The 19276-nt window shown below is 32.9% G+C and overlaps 1 protein-coding gene across 1 annotated transcript; it reads left to right on the top strand.

Annotated features, from left to right (window-relative positions):
* Positions 1-10975: 10975 nt before the first annotated feature.
* Positions 10976-11795, top strand: LOC110873215. The gene has a single exon (XM_022122151.2). It carries the CDS (start codon positions 11080-11082, stop codon positions 11536-11538), a length of 459 nt encoding a protein of 152 aa, XP_021977843.1. The 5' UTR covers positions 10976-11079; the 3' UTR covers positions 11539-11795.
* The last annotated feature ends 7481 nt before the right edge of the window (positions 11796-19276 follow it).

Genomic DNA, 19276 nt, shown 5'->3' with positions numbered 1-19276 from the left:
ATTACATTCTATCATCTTTAAATATTTCAAAGTTTAGAGTAATAAACCGGTTTGAGTTCTCACTTCTTCTTCAAATTATAGCCTCTCGTTTCTTTTAAAGATATTGTAATACTCCATTAGATGCTTCACATTAATCTAGACAAATCTAGTGTGTTGCAATGTGAGTAATATCTAAACGAGTATAGACTTAAACTTACATAAGGCTTCTAATTAATGAAGCATAAATAAATAATCTCATTTACCATATTATCCTCTGAAGGATAGCAGTATTGTTTGTTACATATGTAAGGACCCATTTAATGTTAAACTTATAGAACGAAACTAACGTTCCATTGGGTCTATCTCGGTACATTATGATATCTATTACATAAGAGACATCTCTGAGATCTATTATATCAAAGTTTGTGTTAACAATGCTTTGACTTATGTAACATATACTTGTCAAAAGAATATCATCTATATAGGCAAGTTTATCTTAGTTGCTCCCACTCATTTTGAGGTAGGTTCATTAATCCACTTGATTCTTGATGAAAATAATTACGTTAGCTTTTCATCACATTATGATGTTTGCATTAACCCATACATGGATATTATTGGCTTACAAATAAAGTGTTCTTTAACCTTTAGTTTAGAACTTTCAGGTTGTTTTATGAACATGTAAATGTGTCAGCCATTTGTTAAGGAAAATTGTTTTTAATGTTCATCTAATGTAGCTTTAAACTATTATAAGCTACTAGAACAGTGATGATCCTCAAAGAAAACTTTGATAATTTATCTCTTCCTAAGTATAACCTTTGACAATCAATCATGCTTCTTAGTGTCTTAACGTTTGTATCAGGATTTGGTTTAGTTATGAACACTCTTAGGTAATTCAATCAAATCCCAAACGTTATACGAACACATAAAATCAGTTTTACTAGAAAACTGTTTTATTCCATTCAGATGATTGATTTACGCTAATGGCTTGATTTTAAGAGATGGGATCATTAAACATTTCCAAAATCCATTTCAACTTCATTAAGGAGGTTATGTAATCATCAAAGTTAGTAGGCTTTTAAACCTAGATGACCTCCTGAGTTGATTATTGGGTTCATTAGAAGTTTCAGTTTTATGGATTAGCTCTTGGTTAGGTTGCTATCACTTTCAGGATTCTAAGTTTGTAAGAGTTGGTGCAGTATGGTGTACAAGAGGTGTAATTGGAGTTAAATTTGGAGTGAAATTTAATGACACTCTTCCCCCCGCCTCTTGTATTCCTTGCAAGTCATGATAAGGACTTTGACTGCTCCCACTGACCTTAGAAATCTTTAGGAACTCAGCATGCTTAGGGTCAATATTTAACGACCAACAAATTCTAATAGAGAAACAAGTTAATGACGTTAGTCGTTGTGATTTCTCTTGTTGAGGATTATGTTAGTTTAGGTAAGAAATCTAAGTGTGCCCACAATTAAGCAACAATGAAACTTTTGTAAGAGTAGCATTAGATTTTAATGAGACAAGTTTTGATAGAACAGTGTCGTGATGGAGCGATGTCTTATACAAGAGGTGTAAATTTAGGTAATGTAAAATTTTTCACTCCCCCACCTCTTGCAACTATTTCAAGTTATTATTAAGACACTTAATGCTCCCACTGATCTTTAATATCTCTAGAATGCTACAAGAGAAATTTCAATAAGTTATGTGACGTGGGAACCTATCATATATATACGTTAGACTTTATTTGATTTCTTTAATGTCCAGATATCATAAGAAACTTTAGGGACATATTTAATAGAAATCTTATTAAGTATATATATGAATAGATTTCTTCTAAGACCGTGAGCCATATGTGACAAAATTTAGATACAAGTTGATAGTCTGTTAAATGATAAATGAATTATGTCTGAATATTCCATTTGGAATAAGTTCCATGAATGTCAATGAATGACTTATGATGGACCCATACTTATTCCTTAAGTCAAGTAATATTTAGGGTTGTAACGTCATGATTTAAAATCACTTAGAATGAGATTAGATGAATAATCATCCTCATTAACCATGTCATGATTTCTCATGAATTTTGGTTATAATGGATGAAATTTATCAGTCTCATTTTCCTTTTGTCAAATTCTCATTTGCATGATAACAAAAGTTGTGAAAATGTAAGGTATCATCTAGTTTTATTTTAGGAATGTTTCTATCCGGATATTTAGAACAAATAAGATGAGAGTTTAAGATAAGTGTGACTTTATGTTGACTATGCAAACCTCACAATCTTCATAACATAGCCTAAGTAATGATACTGTATTCTGATTAATCTTCAGAATATGGAAAGTATCAAAAGGCGTTGTTAGAAGACTGCTTATTATGGTTCTTATAGTCTTAACATTTAATTTTGTCACTAACTCTCACGTTAGTTATTTGTTGACTTCTGGTAAGGAAACGTTTAAAACTAGAGTCAACTAATCATGTGTTAATAGGAATATTAAAGAGTTATCAGACTTAAATATCATTAGTAAGTGACTATCTAATTAATTTATCCAACTGTTCTTTAGAATAATGGATAGTCTCGTTGCTTATGCCTAGTCTAATGGCATAATTATGCAGTGAGATTTTCCCTTGAAGAACCTTAACGTTGGGATTAGCACTTGTAATTTTTCTATGGACCTTAGAACAATCCTCTTTTAAACTCTTAGTGGTTGTAAGGTGAGTAACAACTTATTTTCCAGCTTTAAACATTTATTTCTATGTACATATGTTGCTTATCAACACACTCGTTATACTTTGGTATTTTCGAGTGTTATAGTTGATTTATAAGGCATCAAATTGTACAAGTGAAAATCTTAGTATGTAATGTACTGGAAAAATGTACTTATTTTCATGCGTAAGCCCTTAACTTTATGGGTCATGGTATTGTACATTGTTATGTATTCATATATACCACTTAGCTTTATAATTTATAATTTTAAATGAAGGCATGCATCTTAGGAGTTCTAGTGATTATTCTACAATTATAGATTAGTCTTAGGAAAGACTTAATCTGGAATAACCTTTTAGTGACAGCACTTATGTTAGAGAGTTCTTGATTATGATAAGAGACATCATGTTCAATTTATCCTATTCATCATGCTCTACTTTTATTCTGTAGTGCTTTATCAGAAGAGAGCAATAGGATCATCGTGTCTTAAGAGATAATCAAGGATTTAATTTAAGAGCCAATTCTTATAGAAACTTTAAATAAAGCAAAACATATTAGATTTAGTAATTAGAGTGGATGAGATATAGATTTATTGAAGAAAACTATAGTGAGTAAAATAATGGGTACTAAGAGTAAGGCAGACAAAATGATCACAAAAAATTAATTGAGGATCATTAATATAAGGATCATTATGTGAAGAGGTTGTGATATGTCTATTACTAACATCAAAATAATAGACTACTTAAAGTTCTACTTAAACGAAGACAAAACAACTTTGGCCAGAGGTGTAATCATTTAAGCATGTGTGCAAAGTGGTTGTAACAAATCAGCTTTGGCCAGAAATTGAGACAATCACTTTAGTTATGCACTTGTTAAGTATGCCATCTATGAAGGAATTAAATCAGCTTTGGCCAGATATTAAGACATTCATGTTTATGATGCACACTTAACATAGCTTTCGTAATACTTGGATGATAAGTAGATGCATCAAATCAGCTTTGGCCAGAAGTGATACATCAGAAGCTCATTCAAGTTAAGCCATTTTGGTTTTGTAAAACATTATTTGATCCTCATTAATTAACTAACTAATTACAAAAACCAATTATTTAGTAGCAAACCACCTGTTAGCGCGGATCGAACTCCGCGATGAGTTCGCTGGGATTGCAGGGGAACAGCGTGCCCCCGCATGGGGTCGAGGCAGAGCCCCGAGCTAAATCTTAGTTCACATTAAACAACCTAAAATAATGAGGTTTCGAGTCTGTTATGAGATCTTGAGTCAGTTATGAGGTCTCGAGTGAGATCTCGAGTCAAGTCTCGACTCAGCTTATAACATTATGAGGTCTCGACTCATTAATGGTCTCGAGTCGCAACCTTAGTATCTCGATTCGTAATCATGGTCTCAACTGCTGTGAATTATGAGATCTCGACTCCTTATGAGGTCTCGCGTTGTAGCTTTATGGTCTCGAGTCGCAACCTTATGGTCTCGAGTTGTGACCTTATGGTCTCGAGTCGAGACCTTTGTCTCGAGTTGTAAAGGTTGAAGCCCTTAGTTGAAACCTCAGTAGTCTCGAGTCGAAAACTTATGGTCTCGAGTCGAAATCGTTGTCTCGAGTTATAAATATTTGAGAACACTTATGATTTCGAGTTGAGACCTTGTGGTCTCGAGTCGAGATCTTGGTCTCGAGTCGAAACCTGATGGTCTCGAGTCCACTGTAACAGCTGTTAATGTAAAATCATAACTGAAAATTCGAATTCTTAGGAATTGTGATAGAATTTCCTGTTTTAACATTGATCTAATTTTAACAGAATATTTCGAAAATCATAATCTGTTTATCCTTTTAACAGATTTCGAAAATTCTCATTAGACAAAACAGATCAAAATTAGGAAAAACATTCAACAATTCTAATTATATTCTAAAACATAAAGGAATTTCGAATTTTCCTAAGAACACATGATGAACCCTAAAAATAAAAACATGATTCTGGAACCCGAAGCCTGAATTTTAAGGGTTTTAAACAGATTTCGGTACAATTAAGATTTACCATTATGATTCCGAGTGAACTTTTATTATCCTTTTTTCCGAAAAAACAATGATTTCGGCACATATGACTCGAAACCTGCCGTGAATTTTATTGAGTTTTCAAAACTTCTGTTTTCCAGATTTCAATCCCAGAATAATGGATACGAAAACAGAACTGACTAATCAACATATGCTCTGATACCACATGTTGGTCAGTTCTGTTTTAGGCATAATGAAAAACATGAAAACATACCTTTGATTGCATCAGTACAGGCCAATAGAGAATCCAGATGGAGACACAACAATAAGTTTTGACATGATTGTCATCTTGGTCTGGTTCCTCCTTAGGGTGCAAACTAATGATGGTGATGATAAGAAACCGAAAAGGGTATCGGTTAGGAGAGGAGGTCGATTGATGTTATGTGCTATTAGGGTTTGTGAAATTGTCTAACCCTTTAACCTCCACATTATTCTCCTTATATATGCACCCAGGAGGAAACCCTAATTAGTTAATAAAGGTAATTAGGCCCATCAACAATTACCAACTAATTATTTAATAGGATTGTTATATATTTTGATCCATATAATGTAAATGATTATAATGGCTACTAGATTAAATATAATATAAAAATATTTAATCTTACACCAACAACCCTTCGAATGAAGTCCTGATGATAATAAGACAATCAATGCTATAACCACATACTTATAGCAAATACTGACCAGTAAAAAAACATTTGAAAATCACTTTGCACCACTGACTCCAAACCTCCTATACACGCTAGTGACGCGTCACTCTTTAAAGATATATTCACAAAACCAATAAGTTGTCGTTCCTAAAAAAAATGCATAGGAAAAATCCAACAAACTTCGTTACAAGGTTGCACACTCGACTTATAAGTTTTGACTTATAACATATCTCACACTTGTTAGAGCTATAGAGTGTTTTGAAAACACAAGAATATATGAAATTGACTCCACAACATGAGAGTAAAAATCATATGTTTTACTAAAATCAAACAAGATTCATAATCAACCAATCATTTAAATTAAACCATGTCACAGATCATCTTTACCTGAGGTGATACAAAATAGTCTAGCCTAACATAGCAAATAAAACAAAAAACATAATAGTAGAAGATTGTAAACATAATGAAAAATGGAAAGGATAACTAAGCAATCTTCAATGTACTACGTCATCGAACCGAAAACAATATAGTAAGACTTCTATGTTCTTCCTCTGTAGCTCCTAGATGCTTTTCCCCTTGTATTAATAATGACTCTTAATGTATATAGGTGTATATTTGTATTTGATGTCAAAACCCTATATATAGGCGATATTTAGGGTTCTAACGTTACTCCATACGATCCATACCGAATTCATATGGTTGTACGCTCTGGCACATCTTCGATTGCTTCGCTAAGTCACGTCCATACAGATCATACAAATACGTACAATCATACGCTCGTGTCTCTATTTTCTTTACATCGCAACCAAGTCCTACGTATTAAAAATCTACCTGATTCTTAATTAAATATTCACAAAACCTCAAAGTCGACCTGCAAATTCACTTATACAGCAACTAAGACTAAATATCAACAAAATCATAATAAAGAATGCACAAAATAAGAATTATTTAACGTGCAAATCATGTATAATTCAAAGCAAATCAAAGTATTATATAGACATCTTAAATAATGAGTTTGGAATAATGCAACCAACTATCACACCATTAGAAAAAAACCCCCTTTTTGGACATAACTTCTTGGACACAAACTCCTTCGGATCATCCCAGGAAACAATCCAGAACACTACGCGCAAAGTAATCAACCAATAACAATGACCCATTCTCAATAACCTCTTCTTTACCTTTCGAGTTCTAACTATCCGCTCTGATCCCCCGCCATAACAACCTTGTTATTAGAGTTCGATGTCCAAGATGCTAAGATATCCTACATCAAATCGTGTATCCATGTCTCAGTTTAAGTTCAGGCGTTGTGGAATACCCGAATCTCTCACACTATGGCTTTGATACCAATTTGTAAGGCCCCAGACTCGGAAAGCCCCACAGTTAGATCATTGTATAAATACATAGTTCTTAAACCGATCATAGTCATCACATTGTAGTGAAAGGTACATCAAATATCAATTACATCAAACAAAACATTCACATAACAAAAATGGGCATCTAGGGTCGATATGATGGCATTCCAAAGAGTGGAGATCCTTCAATCCATGCCAAGGACTTCATATCAAAGCATCAACCTGTTTAACCTAACATGCATGCTAAAAAGTTAGCTAAGCTGAGTGGGTTCTAGTTTTAATAAAAACAAGGAGTTAACAATTTATGTAAAACGTTTAGTAATTTCATCAAAACTAACATCATACATGCACATCAAATTCAATCATAATTAAACATCAACTTGTGAAGTGATCTTCATCATCGCGCTCACAGAATGCCGGTATAAGACTCCAAGCTTGCTACGTCATCGCGCTCATAAGACACCCAAATAAGGCTAGTACTATCATTTAGGCGTCAATCACTCAACATCAATTAGCTCGTCAATCATTTAACGTTAAATCAGTTAAATTTACACACTTAATCAATAATGATTAACACATAGCATCAATCAATGAATAATCACCTAATAGCAATCAAGTACTTCAATAGTTGATATCATTAAGGTAGCAAGCATATCAGTCTAAAATGTTAAAAAAGGGCATCAAAAACTCACCTGAGAGTTAACTTCTTTTACCATTTAAATGTACGATTTCTCTCGGACACTAGGTAACTAGTCAAAGACACACATAAAATTCATCAACATTGAGCCCTCAACACCTAGCGCAAAGTAGAGCTTTGCGTAGGTGGGTAATGCCACGCACAACGTGGCTCTATGCCTGGGAAGCATTACACCCTATTAAGGAGCACCTTGCGCTAACTACATTACGCTATAGTAGCCTTCACGCATGGCTTTTGATGTGCTTCACACTATGCGTGCAAAGTCTACTCTGCATATCATCATGCCAACAGAAAGTGGCACACAACGGGTTTATCAACAAGAAGCATGAAATGGCGAGCAACATACCCGATAAAAACCCTAGCCGCACAAAGCAGCGGCTGATTTCAGATCCCATCTTGTTTTACGTCAAGATCCTCCCTTTTTCATTGGTAACTTGTTATAATCAATCCATAACATCATTCTGTGCATCAAACATAACAACTTTTAAGTGATTCTTACTTGTTTTGCGTGATTCCCATGAACCGACACCAAATACGTCAAAACGTCACTTGAAGCAGGGTTTTCTACCTAAAACTTGATCATCAACGATATGGAATCGGTCCAACGTTATTTTCTTTCAATCCTTTCCTCAAGATCCGGCTTTAACAATCCGTTTTTACACTTTCTCTCCCTCTATCTAGAGTTTTAGAAAGATGATGAAGAATGAGAGGCTCCTCAAACCTTTTCTCTTTTTAGGGTTTCATGCATCAAATTACCTTTTTGCCCTCATGAGTTTTTTTTAATTATTCTCTTTTTTGGCTTTTGATTCACAACCTTGTTTCTTTCCAATCTCTCGTAATAGGCCTTTTGATAACCTTCCTTTATTTTAATAACTTGTATTTTCATTCCATACATATAATTAATTTAATAAAAGTTCACATAGTCATTTCAAATCAGAGGCGGATGTACTATATATTAAGGGGTGGCGTCCGCTACGGCTTGGCATTCCGGCGGTAGTGTAAAATTAGTGTAAGTTTTGGAAAAATTTGACGTTTTTTCGATTTCGTTACCGCTTATTTATAAAACGTTACCGCTTGGCGCGAATCCTGGATCCGCCACTGTTTCAAATCATCAAAAATTGGAGTGTTGCATTTCATTTATTACATTTGTAACATGTATTATAAGCTTGTTTTCTTTTTATAATGCAACTTATCTCAAATTGTTTTATTCATTATGAACCTCTCTTCAACAATAACTAGTAATTTGATTCTTGTGTGTTACAGTGGGGTCTAAAATCGTAGTTTAAATTCATGAAAGATATATATGAATCTTTCGAGTTAGAAATGCATCCAACTAGCTTTATTCTAATAAAAAATACAGACATCTCTCTCAGTTGTTCTCAATCAAAGCACATATTTGTTCTTCGTATAGGGTTCTTTAGCATCTTTATTATTAAGTTCTGATCATAGCTTCATCATGGAAACAGAATTGTTATTCTGCTTTAATATAGTGTTATAATCCTTTATATATTCTTGATACGAGTTTGACAGATACAAATAATATTGGTTCGTATTTATAAGTACAAATATTTATATACTTTTAAAAACATAAGAAAAAATATATACAATTTCACAGTTTGTCTTGGTCCTTGTATCCAAAAACAATGAGCACATGTTCAATCGTGAGGAGTACAATTAAATGAAGAGAGTTCATTTGGCTTCAATCTAACACTATGTTTTATATTTATAAATTAATGTCATAATACTTATTTGAGTTATGATTAGTTCCCCTATGTGATCATGTGAAATATACAATGAGCATGTTCAAGGCCTAAAGTTAGGCATACCACATGATTTATTTCTCTTTTAAAAAAACTTTAGATGCAATAGTTAAGTAACATATTTTACAAAAATGTGATTACCAATCAAATAATCCCAATACATTGTTGGGTTTTAATCTTGACTTGTTGGTTTATATTATTAGTTTTATTAAAAAAAATTAATCTTGATGGGTGGTCGAGTCGAGTACGTGTTAAAGTCAGGTCATTAAACACCTAACGGGTCATGGGTAAAGATTGGTCCAACTTTGACTGAGTGACATGGTGAAAACGTGGGAACATTATGAGGAGAGCATATGGGAGTGAAGCAACGATTTTCTTGGAGTTAGTTTGTTTGTTATTTTGGTTTTCTATTTAATTAAATGTTATTTTCAATCAGTTGTAAATCATCCTTTTAAAATCAATATACAAAAAGTTACGTAAGTTTTATTTGAGTGTTGAGTATTGGAATCAACCAATATTTGGTATCAGAGCTCGTTGAAACGAGGTGGTGATAAAAGCAGGTTTCGGTGTTTCAATTGTGGAGCATTTGGGCATTTCGGTTACGAGTGTACAAAATGGAAGGATGAAGAGAAAGAAGCAAATTTGATCGAGGAGGAAGAACCGACATTGCTTTGATGAAGAAACGGGTCAAGATTAAAGGGGAGATACATTACAAATAGAATAAAATAAAAGTTATGAATATCAGCGTTTTTACTAGTTACAAACAAACAGTTTGGATTAAATGATCACACCCCTAAATCGACTTCTAAATCTATACCATTTTTTGTCATAACAGGATTTGAATCTTCACTACTTGGAAGGAGCATCATTTCAACACGTTGATATCATTGGACTACATGCCCTTTGGTTACATGTGTAAAGCATTTATATTACGTGCATGTAATCGGTTTTTCTTGCGAATGATCTTTTGAAGGCATGAACCCCTTTACTCCAAGACATTACACAACGTCCCATCTTTTCATGTTAAACTTGTCAAGCCTCGTCATTTGAACGTGAAAAAATGGTCTCATTATAGACAATGGTCTTATCGAAGAAGATGACAGAAGAAAAAGGTCTTGACGGATAATACGGTCTCATCGGATAAAAAGGTCTTGATAGAATGATGATGGAAAAAGATTACGAGTAATTCATCTCTTTTATTTAAAATATCGTAAAATAAAACAATATAACATAGGGATGAGCATTTGGTATTGGGTACCGGTACTGAATTTCTCGTATCGATTTTTTTCGGTTTCGGTGCTGTTACCCACATTTTGGAATTTTCGGTATCAGTACCGGTTCGGTACAGTACCGCTAAAATAACGAATTTTACCTTCAAATACTGGTATCGTACTGTACCGTACCGAATATTTCTGTACCGATACCACGATTATCCTTAATATAACATACCAACAATTCTATTAAATATTAAAAACTTCAAAACACACATGAAGTGTTTCTCAAATAAATGTTACCAAATTTACCATAAATATGTATAATCTAAGTGCCTTAACATTATTCAAACCAATCATAGCCACAACTAATCATGTATAAACTATACATACACATCGAAACAATCAAAATTACATCTCAAGGGCAATAATAATGTAAGATCCAAGAAAAACAAACCACCACACCAAGGGCATTTCCGTCATTTCACCTTTTAACCCTAAAATAATACACACCCAACCCTATTATCACCTGTACGGTCTTCCTTCTATAAATACATACACCCTCCCCACCACCTCCTCCATAACCAAACGCATCACACACAAACATCTCAAATAACAAGTTTTTTGTTGTTTCAATTCACCAATCAGATCGTTTGTTCGATCCCGATCGCAATGGGCAACAGTTTAAGATGTTGTTTGGCTTGTGTTCTTCCATGTGGTGCTCTTGATCTGATCAGAATAGTTCATCTAAACGGCTACGTTGAAGAGATCACTCGTCCGGTCACCGCGGGTGAGGTTTTAAAGAACTACCCTAATCATGTGTTAAGTAAACCATGTTCTCAAGGTGTTGTTAGGAAAATCTTGATCTTATCAAACAGTACCGAGCTAAAAAGAGGTAGCATATATTTCTTGATCCCATCTTCATCAGTGCCAGAAAATAAAAGAAACCCGCAACAAAAAGATTTAAAAAAGGTGAAGAAAGTGGTCGAATCCAATGATGTCGTCGTTGCGGTGCAATCTTCGGATGTTGTGGTGGTGTCGGAGAAGAAAAAGGGTGGTCACCGGAGAGCACGCCGGACGGTTCAGGCTAGTGAATGGAGGCCTCATCTTGAGAGCATTTTTGAAGAATAAAAAAAAAAGTTCTTTTTTGTGGGGTTTATTTGATTCTTGTTGTGAAAAAAATATATATTCTTGTGGATAGATTTGACATTTTTTAAAAAATTTTTACCTTGTGTTTATGGTTTTTTATAAACTAAGGTAGATGTCTCTTTTGCCATAAGAAAGTCATGATGAAGAGAGAATGAGAGCAAACATATGCCCCAAGTTCATGTAATGTCATGTTCCAAGTTGTAATTATTATTTATAAATATTTTTGCTTTTTTTATATATTTTGTTGGTGTGTTTCACTTTATTGTTTATTTTCTATACACATATAAGTATGTTTATATTTTTGCTTTTTTAAAAATTTTACCTTGTGTTTATGGTTTTTTATAAACTAAGGTAAATGTCTCTTTTGCCATAAGAGAGTCAATTGATGAAGAGAGAATGAGAGGAGATATATGCCCCAAGTTGCCAAGTTCATGTAATGTCATGTTCCAGGTTGTAATTATTATTTATAAATATTTTTGCTTTTTTTTATATATTTAGTTGGTGTGTTTGACTTTATTGTTTAATTTCTATACACATATACGTATGTTTATATTTTTGCTTTTTAAAATTTTTACCTTGTGTTTATGGTTTTTTATAAACTAAGGTAAATGTCTCTTTTGCCATAAGAAAGTCAATTGATGAAGAGAGAATGAGAGGAGATATATATATGCCCCAAGTGGCCAAGTTCATGTAATGTCAAGTTCCAAGTTGTAATTATTATTTATAAATATTTTTGCTTTTTTTATATTTGGCTGGTGTGTTTCACTTTATTGTTTTTATCTATACACATATACGTACACTACTAGAAAACTAGGCAATTGCGACCAAAATTTGGGACCAATATAAGGCGGTCGCAAAATTAGCGACCAATTTGCGATCAAAACCAAAACCATTGCAAAATTGAAGACCACCTAAGATTCGGTCGCAAAGCGGTCGCAAATTTTGTGACCGCATTTTACCGTTTGCAAATCAGTTCAATAGTGGTCGGAAAACGGTTGCAAATAGAAAACAAATAAGAAAAACAAAAGTTGCGACCGTTTAAGCGGTCGCAAATACGAGAAGAATAGAAGAGAGGAAAAGTTGCGACCGTTTAAAATGGTCGCAAATACGAGAAATATATAATAACTCATTTACACTTATTAGTTCGAGGATTTGAGGAATTTTTTAGGAAAATCTATTGCCATTTTTTTATAAAATAAGGTAATAACACATACAAATAAAATGAGGAATTTTTTAGGAAAATCTATTGCCATTTTTACCGGTAAAATAAAAAAAAAACATTAAATTAAAATATGTTTAGGGTAAAAAAAACCAGCATCAGTCATAAGTTCTGGGTTATAAATGAAAATAACCATTAGATCAAACTAAAACCAGCATCAGTCATCGTTCATCTTCCGCTCATCGTTCAATTAACAGATCTGCGACTCCGGCAATTCAGTCAAAACAGATTCGCGTCTCCGGCGATCTGATTCCGGTGATCATCGTTCATCATCCTCTTGCGCTCATCGTTCATCACAACAAATCTGCGGCTCACGGTAGATCTGGTGTGTTTCTCCCTTCCTATCCTTCATAATCCTACTCATTGTTAACAATCCGACCGAAATCCCCTTCCGAAGTTCGATTTGATTGTGATTAGTGAGCTTGAGATCTTGTTGTTGAGTAGTTTACACATAATGTTCTTCAATTTGTTGTATTTTTTTATTATATATCCTTTTGGAGCCCTAATTATTATGAAACTTGAATTAGGTTTTATCTGAGTTCAGTTTTGAATCCGGTTAGGTTTAGCGATTTCAACCTCACTTCTTCTATTCTTCGTCTTCACCCCATCTACTAGAGAATTCGTCTGCAGATATTTGTTAAGGTCAGTCACATTCTACACCTCTTGCTTAACAGTTTTAGTCGATATAGTCTGTAATTTATCTCTATTTCAGTAGATCTGTTTGTAATTTAGTGTTTTAGACCTGTTTTACTCTCAGATGAGTCTGTTTTAGGTTTTGAAGTGTTGATTTGTTGATGATTTTGATGTGTTATTGTCTTTAGAAAGCTGAGACGGCTAAAAATGAGAAGAATAGGGCTTCGGTTGTGGCAATTAATGCTGAGATTCGACGGACGAAGGCGAAGTTGCTGGAAGAAGTTCCTAAGTTGCAGAGATTGGCTATGAAGAAGGTTTGATATCTTTTTTTTGTTTGGTTGATTAGAGGTTGTATGTGTAAGTATGATATTATTTGACTTGTAAGTCTGCACCAAAACAGACTGGAGGCTGGGCAGCTTCAGCCTCTCGTACAAATAATAATATCAAGTTTGATTCAGGGTAACGGGTAAAAAAATGAAACATGCATTTTCTGATTATTCAGTTTTTCTGTTTATACAGGGTAACAGGTAAAAAAATGGTTTATTTTGTGTGTTAAATATGGTTACTGAAGTTATATGAATCCAACAATAACGTGCTTTTTTTTATTAAAATGATTCAGAAGGTTTTATTTATTAAAAATACATATCACAAGTTCACTACATCAGCCACCTTTCAAACCATTTGAACCGTTTTCTTTTAATCGATATATTTAAGAGTAAAAATGTCATTTTCATCCCTGTGGCTCCTTTTAAAGTTTGCCACTTATTTTACATTTTGTAGGGCCCGGGTCTGTATTATGTAGACAGCGAAGGAGAACGCTGTTCTCAGTCGGGTCTGGTTCACCATATGCTTATGGTGTACTAGATAGCGGGTGAGCATCCCCTACCCTACCTCTCCCTCTCTTCATAGAACAATAAACATGTTCAGATCTGAATAGCATCTCGATATCATAGATTGTAGTAGCTGAAAGAAATCCCATTCTATTACCAGGTGAAACTGATTGAATTGACTAAAAGAATAGGAGTCCGATTGGAGTGCAGCTCAAAGTATCGAAATAAGTGAAGATCTTGTGGCTGCTGCTAAGCTTCAGCTGAACTTTCTTGTTGCTGTAGACAGAAACCGTTGGCTTTATGAAGACCAAACCTTGCAACGGGCCAGCTACAGGTAAATCATAAATCGATAATCACTACTCAACTTCTTTGTCAACGGGTCTAAAAACTATACCAAATACAATCTGGTTTTAGCTATTAAAAGACACATCCCATTCTATTACCAGGTGTCCAAACCCCATATGAATATCAATCAGTTTCTTGAAGCAGCTGTAGCCAGATACAAAGGCTTTATGCATTTGATCAAGAGAAACAAAGAGCGTAACATAACATGTTTTTGTGTCCCGACTTACGATATCGACCTAATCTGGCATACACACCAGTTACATCCTGCTTCCTACAGCAACGACTTGATGACATCACTTGGAAAGATTCTAGAACATGATGATACAGACCAAAACCGGGGCAAAGGTCAAAAGCTAGATATTGGATTTTCTAAAATTATCAAACAATGGGAGGCGTTATTTGGTCCGAGGTATTGGAAAGCTGGAGCAATGTACAGAGGTAGTACACCTTCGCCTCAAATAACAAGTTTCAGAAGTTAATGAATCTTCCCGAATCACACGTCATTGAGGTAATTCATGTGTATCGGATGAATATGTTTCTTTTTTTGCTTCTAACTTCAGTACTCAAGTTATTAGTGTATATGAGTGTGTGGTATGTGTGGTGTATAGTTGGACAGGCTGGATAGTAAACATTTGGAGAACTTGGTAATTTGAGAGTAAACATATATCATGTAACAGTAACTACAATGAATAAGGTGTTTTTTTTAATTAAAATATCACGTCGAAGTTGTTCTCGTTTTCACATCGTTTCACGGATCAGAGGTATTTGAAGGTTATTATTGTTAATTTGATTTTGATTTTGAAGTGTACTATGACTTGATGTCGCTGATGCAAAGCATAATTAGAATTATTTTTTTGTAGTATCATGGACGTAGTACAACAGATGCCGGCAGAGGTCGTGGTTTTATGGCAGGAGGCGGCAGGGGGCAAGGTGTGGTCGCGGGTATCCTTATTGTTTATTTGAATTATTTCAGATTTGATTTGATGTGATAATTGTTTATTTCAGATTTGATGTGATAATTCATTAGGGTCGGGTTATGGGTCAGAACGGGTTTCGGGTCGGGTCGCGTCATTTTTTTTAACAATATAACTTTGGTGATCATACTTGGCACGTTAACTATTATTAAAAAAAAACTAAAACTTCAGAACAAAAAGTGATTATGCAAATTCTTAATTTTTTATTTGTTTTCTGTTAGTCATCATGCAAATTCTTAATTTTTTATTTGTTTTCTGTTAGATCCAGCATGCTTTTGAAGAACATGGACATGTTGAGGTTTCTTTAGTAAAAAATAAGAGAACGGGGCAGCACAAGGTATGTTGATACATCTCAAAGTCTTTTTAGGTTAGCGCAGGAATCTAAAACTATAGTTGATCCATCTATGTAGATATCATTCTTGCTTTTTATTGTAGATATCATGGGACATACTACGGCAAATATCATGGGTCGTGGCCGAGGCGTTGATCGAAGTAGTGGCGAGCAAGGTCGAAGTCAAGGAAGTTTTCTAGGTAGTGGTGATACCGTTGGACTAAAGTCAGATCAGTAGCGATGCTAAAAGCTAGGTTTCAAAACGCATAATCATTGACTTAGGTTTCAAAACGTATAAACGCTTTGTTTTGAATATGTATTTTGTTATGATAACTTTGGTATTTGATGTTTTGAGTGGAATGTTTTATATGATAATATGTAAATTTTAAAATTGATATTATATGCAGGTTAAAATAGAAAATGGCTATAACTAATAAAAATTGCGACCGCAAAAACGGTCGCAATTTTCAAAAGGCAAGCCGTTGCAAAACGGTCGCAATTTGTAAAAGGCATGCGGTCGGAAAACGATCGCAGTTTGTAAAAGGCATGCGGTCGGAATACGGTCGCATCAAGACCATCGCAACCAAAGTCTCACAAAACCAAGAGTAGTCGCAATATTTGTGACCATTATTAAAGTCGCAAAACCCAGGTCGCAAAAGATAGCAGCAGTCGCAAGTTAGTCGGAGTAGAGCAATTGCGACGGGTGTTTTTCCGATCGCAGTTCCGGTCGGAAAACGGTCGCAACAGGGCAATTGCGACTTGATTGCGACCAAAATTGCTGTCGGAAAAACCTAGTTTTCTAGTAGTGGTATGTTTATATTTGAGTGTCGATTGACACATTTTTTACTTATATTTCTTACACTTGCATTAATATTATCATGTTATGAATTTACATCAAGATAGATGATAAATGGGTAACAAGTGTCGATTGACACATAATCGGTTTTAACTTTTAAGCAGAAAAGTGTGATATGCATATTAATGTATGTATATCTTGTTTTATAGTAACTTTGAAATAGGAAAGTGCGATATCATATAAATGTATGTATATCTTGTTTACGTATAATTAATACTCTTTTTCCTGTTATATATCAGGATTTCACTAAGCACATATAAAGAAAACAGACACTTTTATAGCTAGCGTTAAATGTAATAAAATTTAACGCACTTGACACAAATTCTTATTATTATATATGTAACGAAGTTCAAAAATCCATTTTTAATACATCAAACTTTCAAAAACATACTGTGCTGTATCAAATGATTTGAAACCAGGACATTGCTTAAGTTTGGCTCAATAGAGGGTTCTTTTTTTTTTTTTTTTTTTTTTTTAAATCCTGGGCAATATGTATTTTATGAATCTTATTGAATATTTTTATATCTAAATGACTAATACAATGGTTAGTGAATACCTACGCATTTATCTATCACATGTTAGCTTAGATAAAAACTATAAATTTGAAAAACAGATAGTAGCTAAACTAATTAAGACATCGGGGAGTTTTGTAATAAAATGCTAAGTATTCAATTTGATTCAACTCTCTTTAACAATGAATATATAACAACAGAGAATAACATTGTTTTGGTTAAACTAAGAGTTGATTGCTAAGGATAGTTCTTGATACTTTATAACCCACTATTATTCATATATGATTGTGTTTTTATAAGGTTATGGTTTATGAATACAAGGATCATATACAAATATCGTCCAAGTTAATCATATGAGTTAGTCAATCATATATGAGTAAAGAAAGCACTTAATCTAAAACTATGTATTGAATCCAATCCATAGCATAACCATACAAGTTTTTGACAATCTATGCAAAGTATCTAATTCTAATAAAGAATTCCCCTAAATGCCATATGGCAATATCTCTTTTACTCTAAAAAATAATAATAGTTATATAGATATAGATATATATATATATATATTAAATGATTAGATTATATATAAACATATATATATATATATATATATAAAAATTATCATAGATTCATGATTATATCACTTCGATATTACTAATAATTAATATTAGTTATCTACTTATTTCTACTTTAATAAAAAACAAATTTATCAAAATTTATACAATATCTATTGTAAAAAATATATATAAACAACATATATATGTTTAAAATATATATATACATGCTTAGATCATGAACAAATTCCATTCCATCTACTTTGATAACATTTTCCAAAATAAGAAAATATTAATTTTGAAATAAAATTCTTTAACGCATTATTTAAAATAAATAATGTTATATATATTTTTAATTTTGTACGTGTAGTTCGTATTAAGGTTATATGTATGTATTCATATCAAAATTTATATTATTATGTGATACAAGAAATAATATGAAATATAAAAAGTAAATTGAAAATTTATAATAATTATGTTCCTCGAACACAACCAACCTCAACATTAACATATTTATTTAAAAAAATCATTCAAGTTTATATAGATGGAAAGCACAATTTTTCCGAAGAACTCGATCAAATCTATGATTATCTAAAGACCTTTCATTTTCTAATGTCAAACCCACACTCTTTAGAATAACATATATATTAAAATAATCTTATATTTATGATTATATCACTTCGATATTATTAATAATTAATATTAATATTAGTTATCTCCTTATCTCTACTTTAATAAAAAACAAATTTATCGAAAGAAGATTGGATAACAAAAATATTTATACAATATATATTGTATATGTGTGTGTGTCCTTAGATCGTGAATAAATTCCATCCCATCTACTTTGATAACACTTTCCAAAAAATAGCTAATATTAATTTTGAAATAAAATTCTTAAACGCATTATTTATAATGATTAATCTTGTATTTTCTTTGATTTTGTATGTATAATTCATATTAGGGTTATATGTATTCATATCAAAATTTATATTTATTGTGTCTGATACAAGAAGGAATATCAAATATAATTCAAAATTTATAACGATTATCTTCCTCGAACACAACCAATCTCAACAATAACATTTTTATTTAAAAGAAACCATTCAAGTTTATATAGATGGGAAACACAATTTTTCGGAAGAACTTGATCAACTCCACGATCATCTAAAGGCCTTTTATTTTCTATCATCAAATCTATGTAATACATGGGTCTATAACCTAGTATCCTAATAATGTTATTCAATAATTTGTGAGCAACAATTATGAATCTCACGTAAAAGTAACCATGTGCATATTCAAATCAATGTAACCATCAATCAAATCAAGTTTGCAATCAAAAAATAATGTCATTCCTTTTATACCCTCGAACTAGAATGGTGGAGCCTATTCTTAGTTGGACTTAAAGGTGACTGCAAACTAATGAAATCATGATTTTCTAAAAAGAGAATTTCAAATTGCAAACCAATTAA

The sequence above is a fragment of the Helianthus annuus genome, chromosome 8 (genome assembly GCF_002127325.2).
Source record: "Helianthus annuus cultivar XRQ/B chromosome 8, HanXRQr2.0-SUNRISE, whole genome shotgun sequence".
Lineage (NCBI taxonomy): Eukaryota > Viridiplantae > Streptophyta > Magnoliopsida > Asterales > Asteraceae > Helianthus > Helianthus annuus.
The sequence above is the reverse complement of the archived record's forward strand: the minus strand, read 5'-3'. Positions and strand labels throughout refer to the sequence as shown.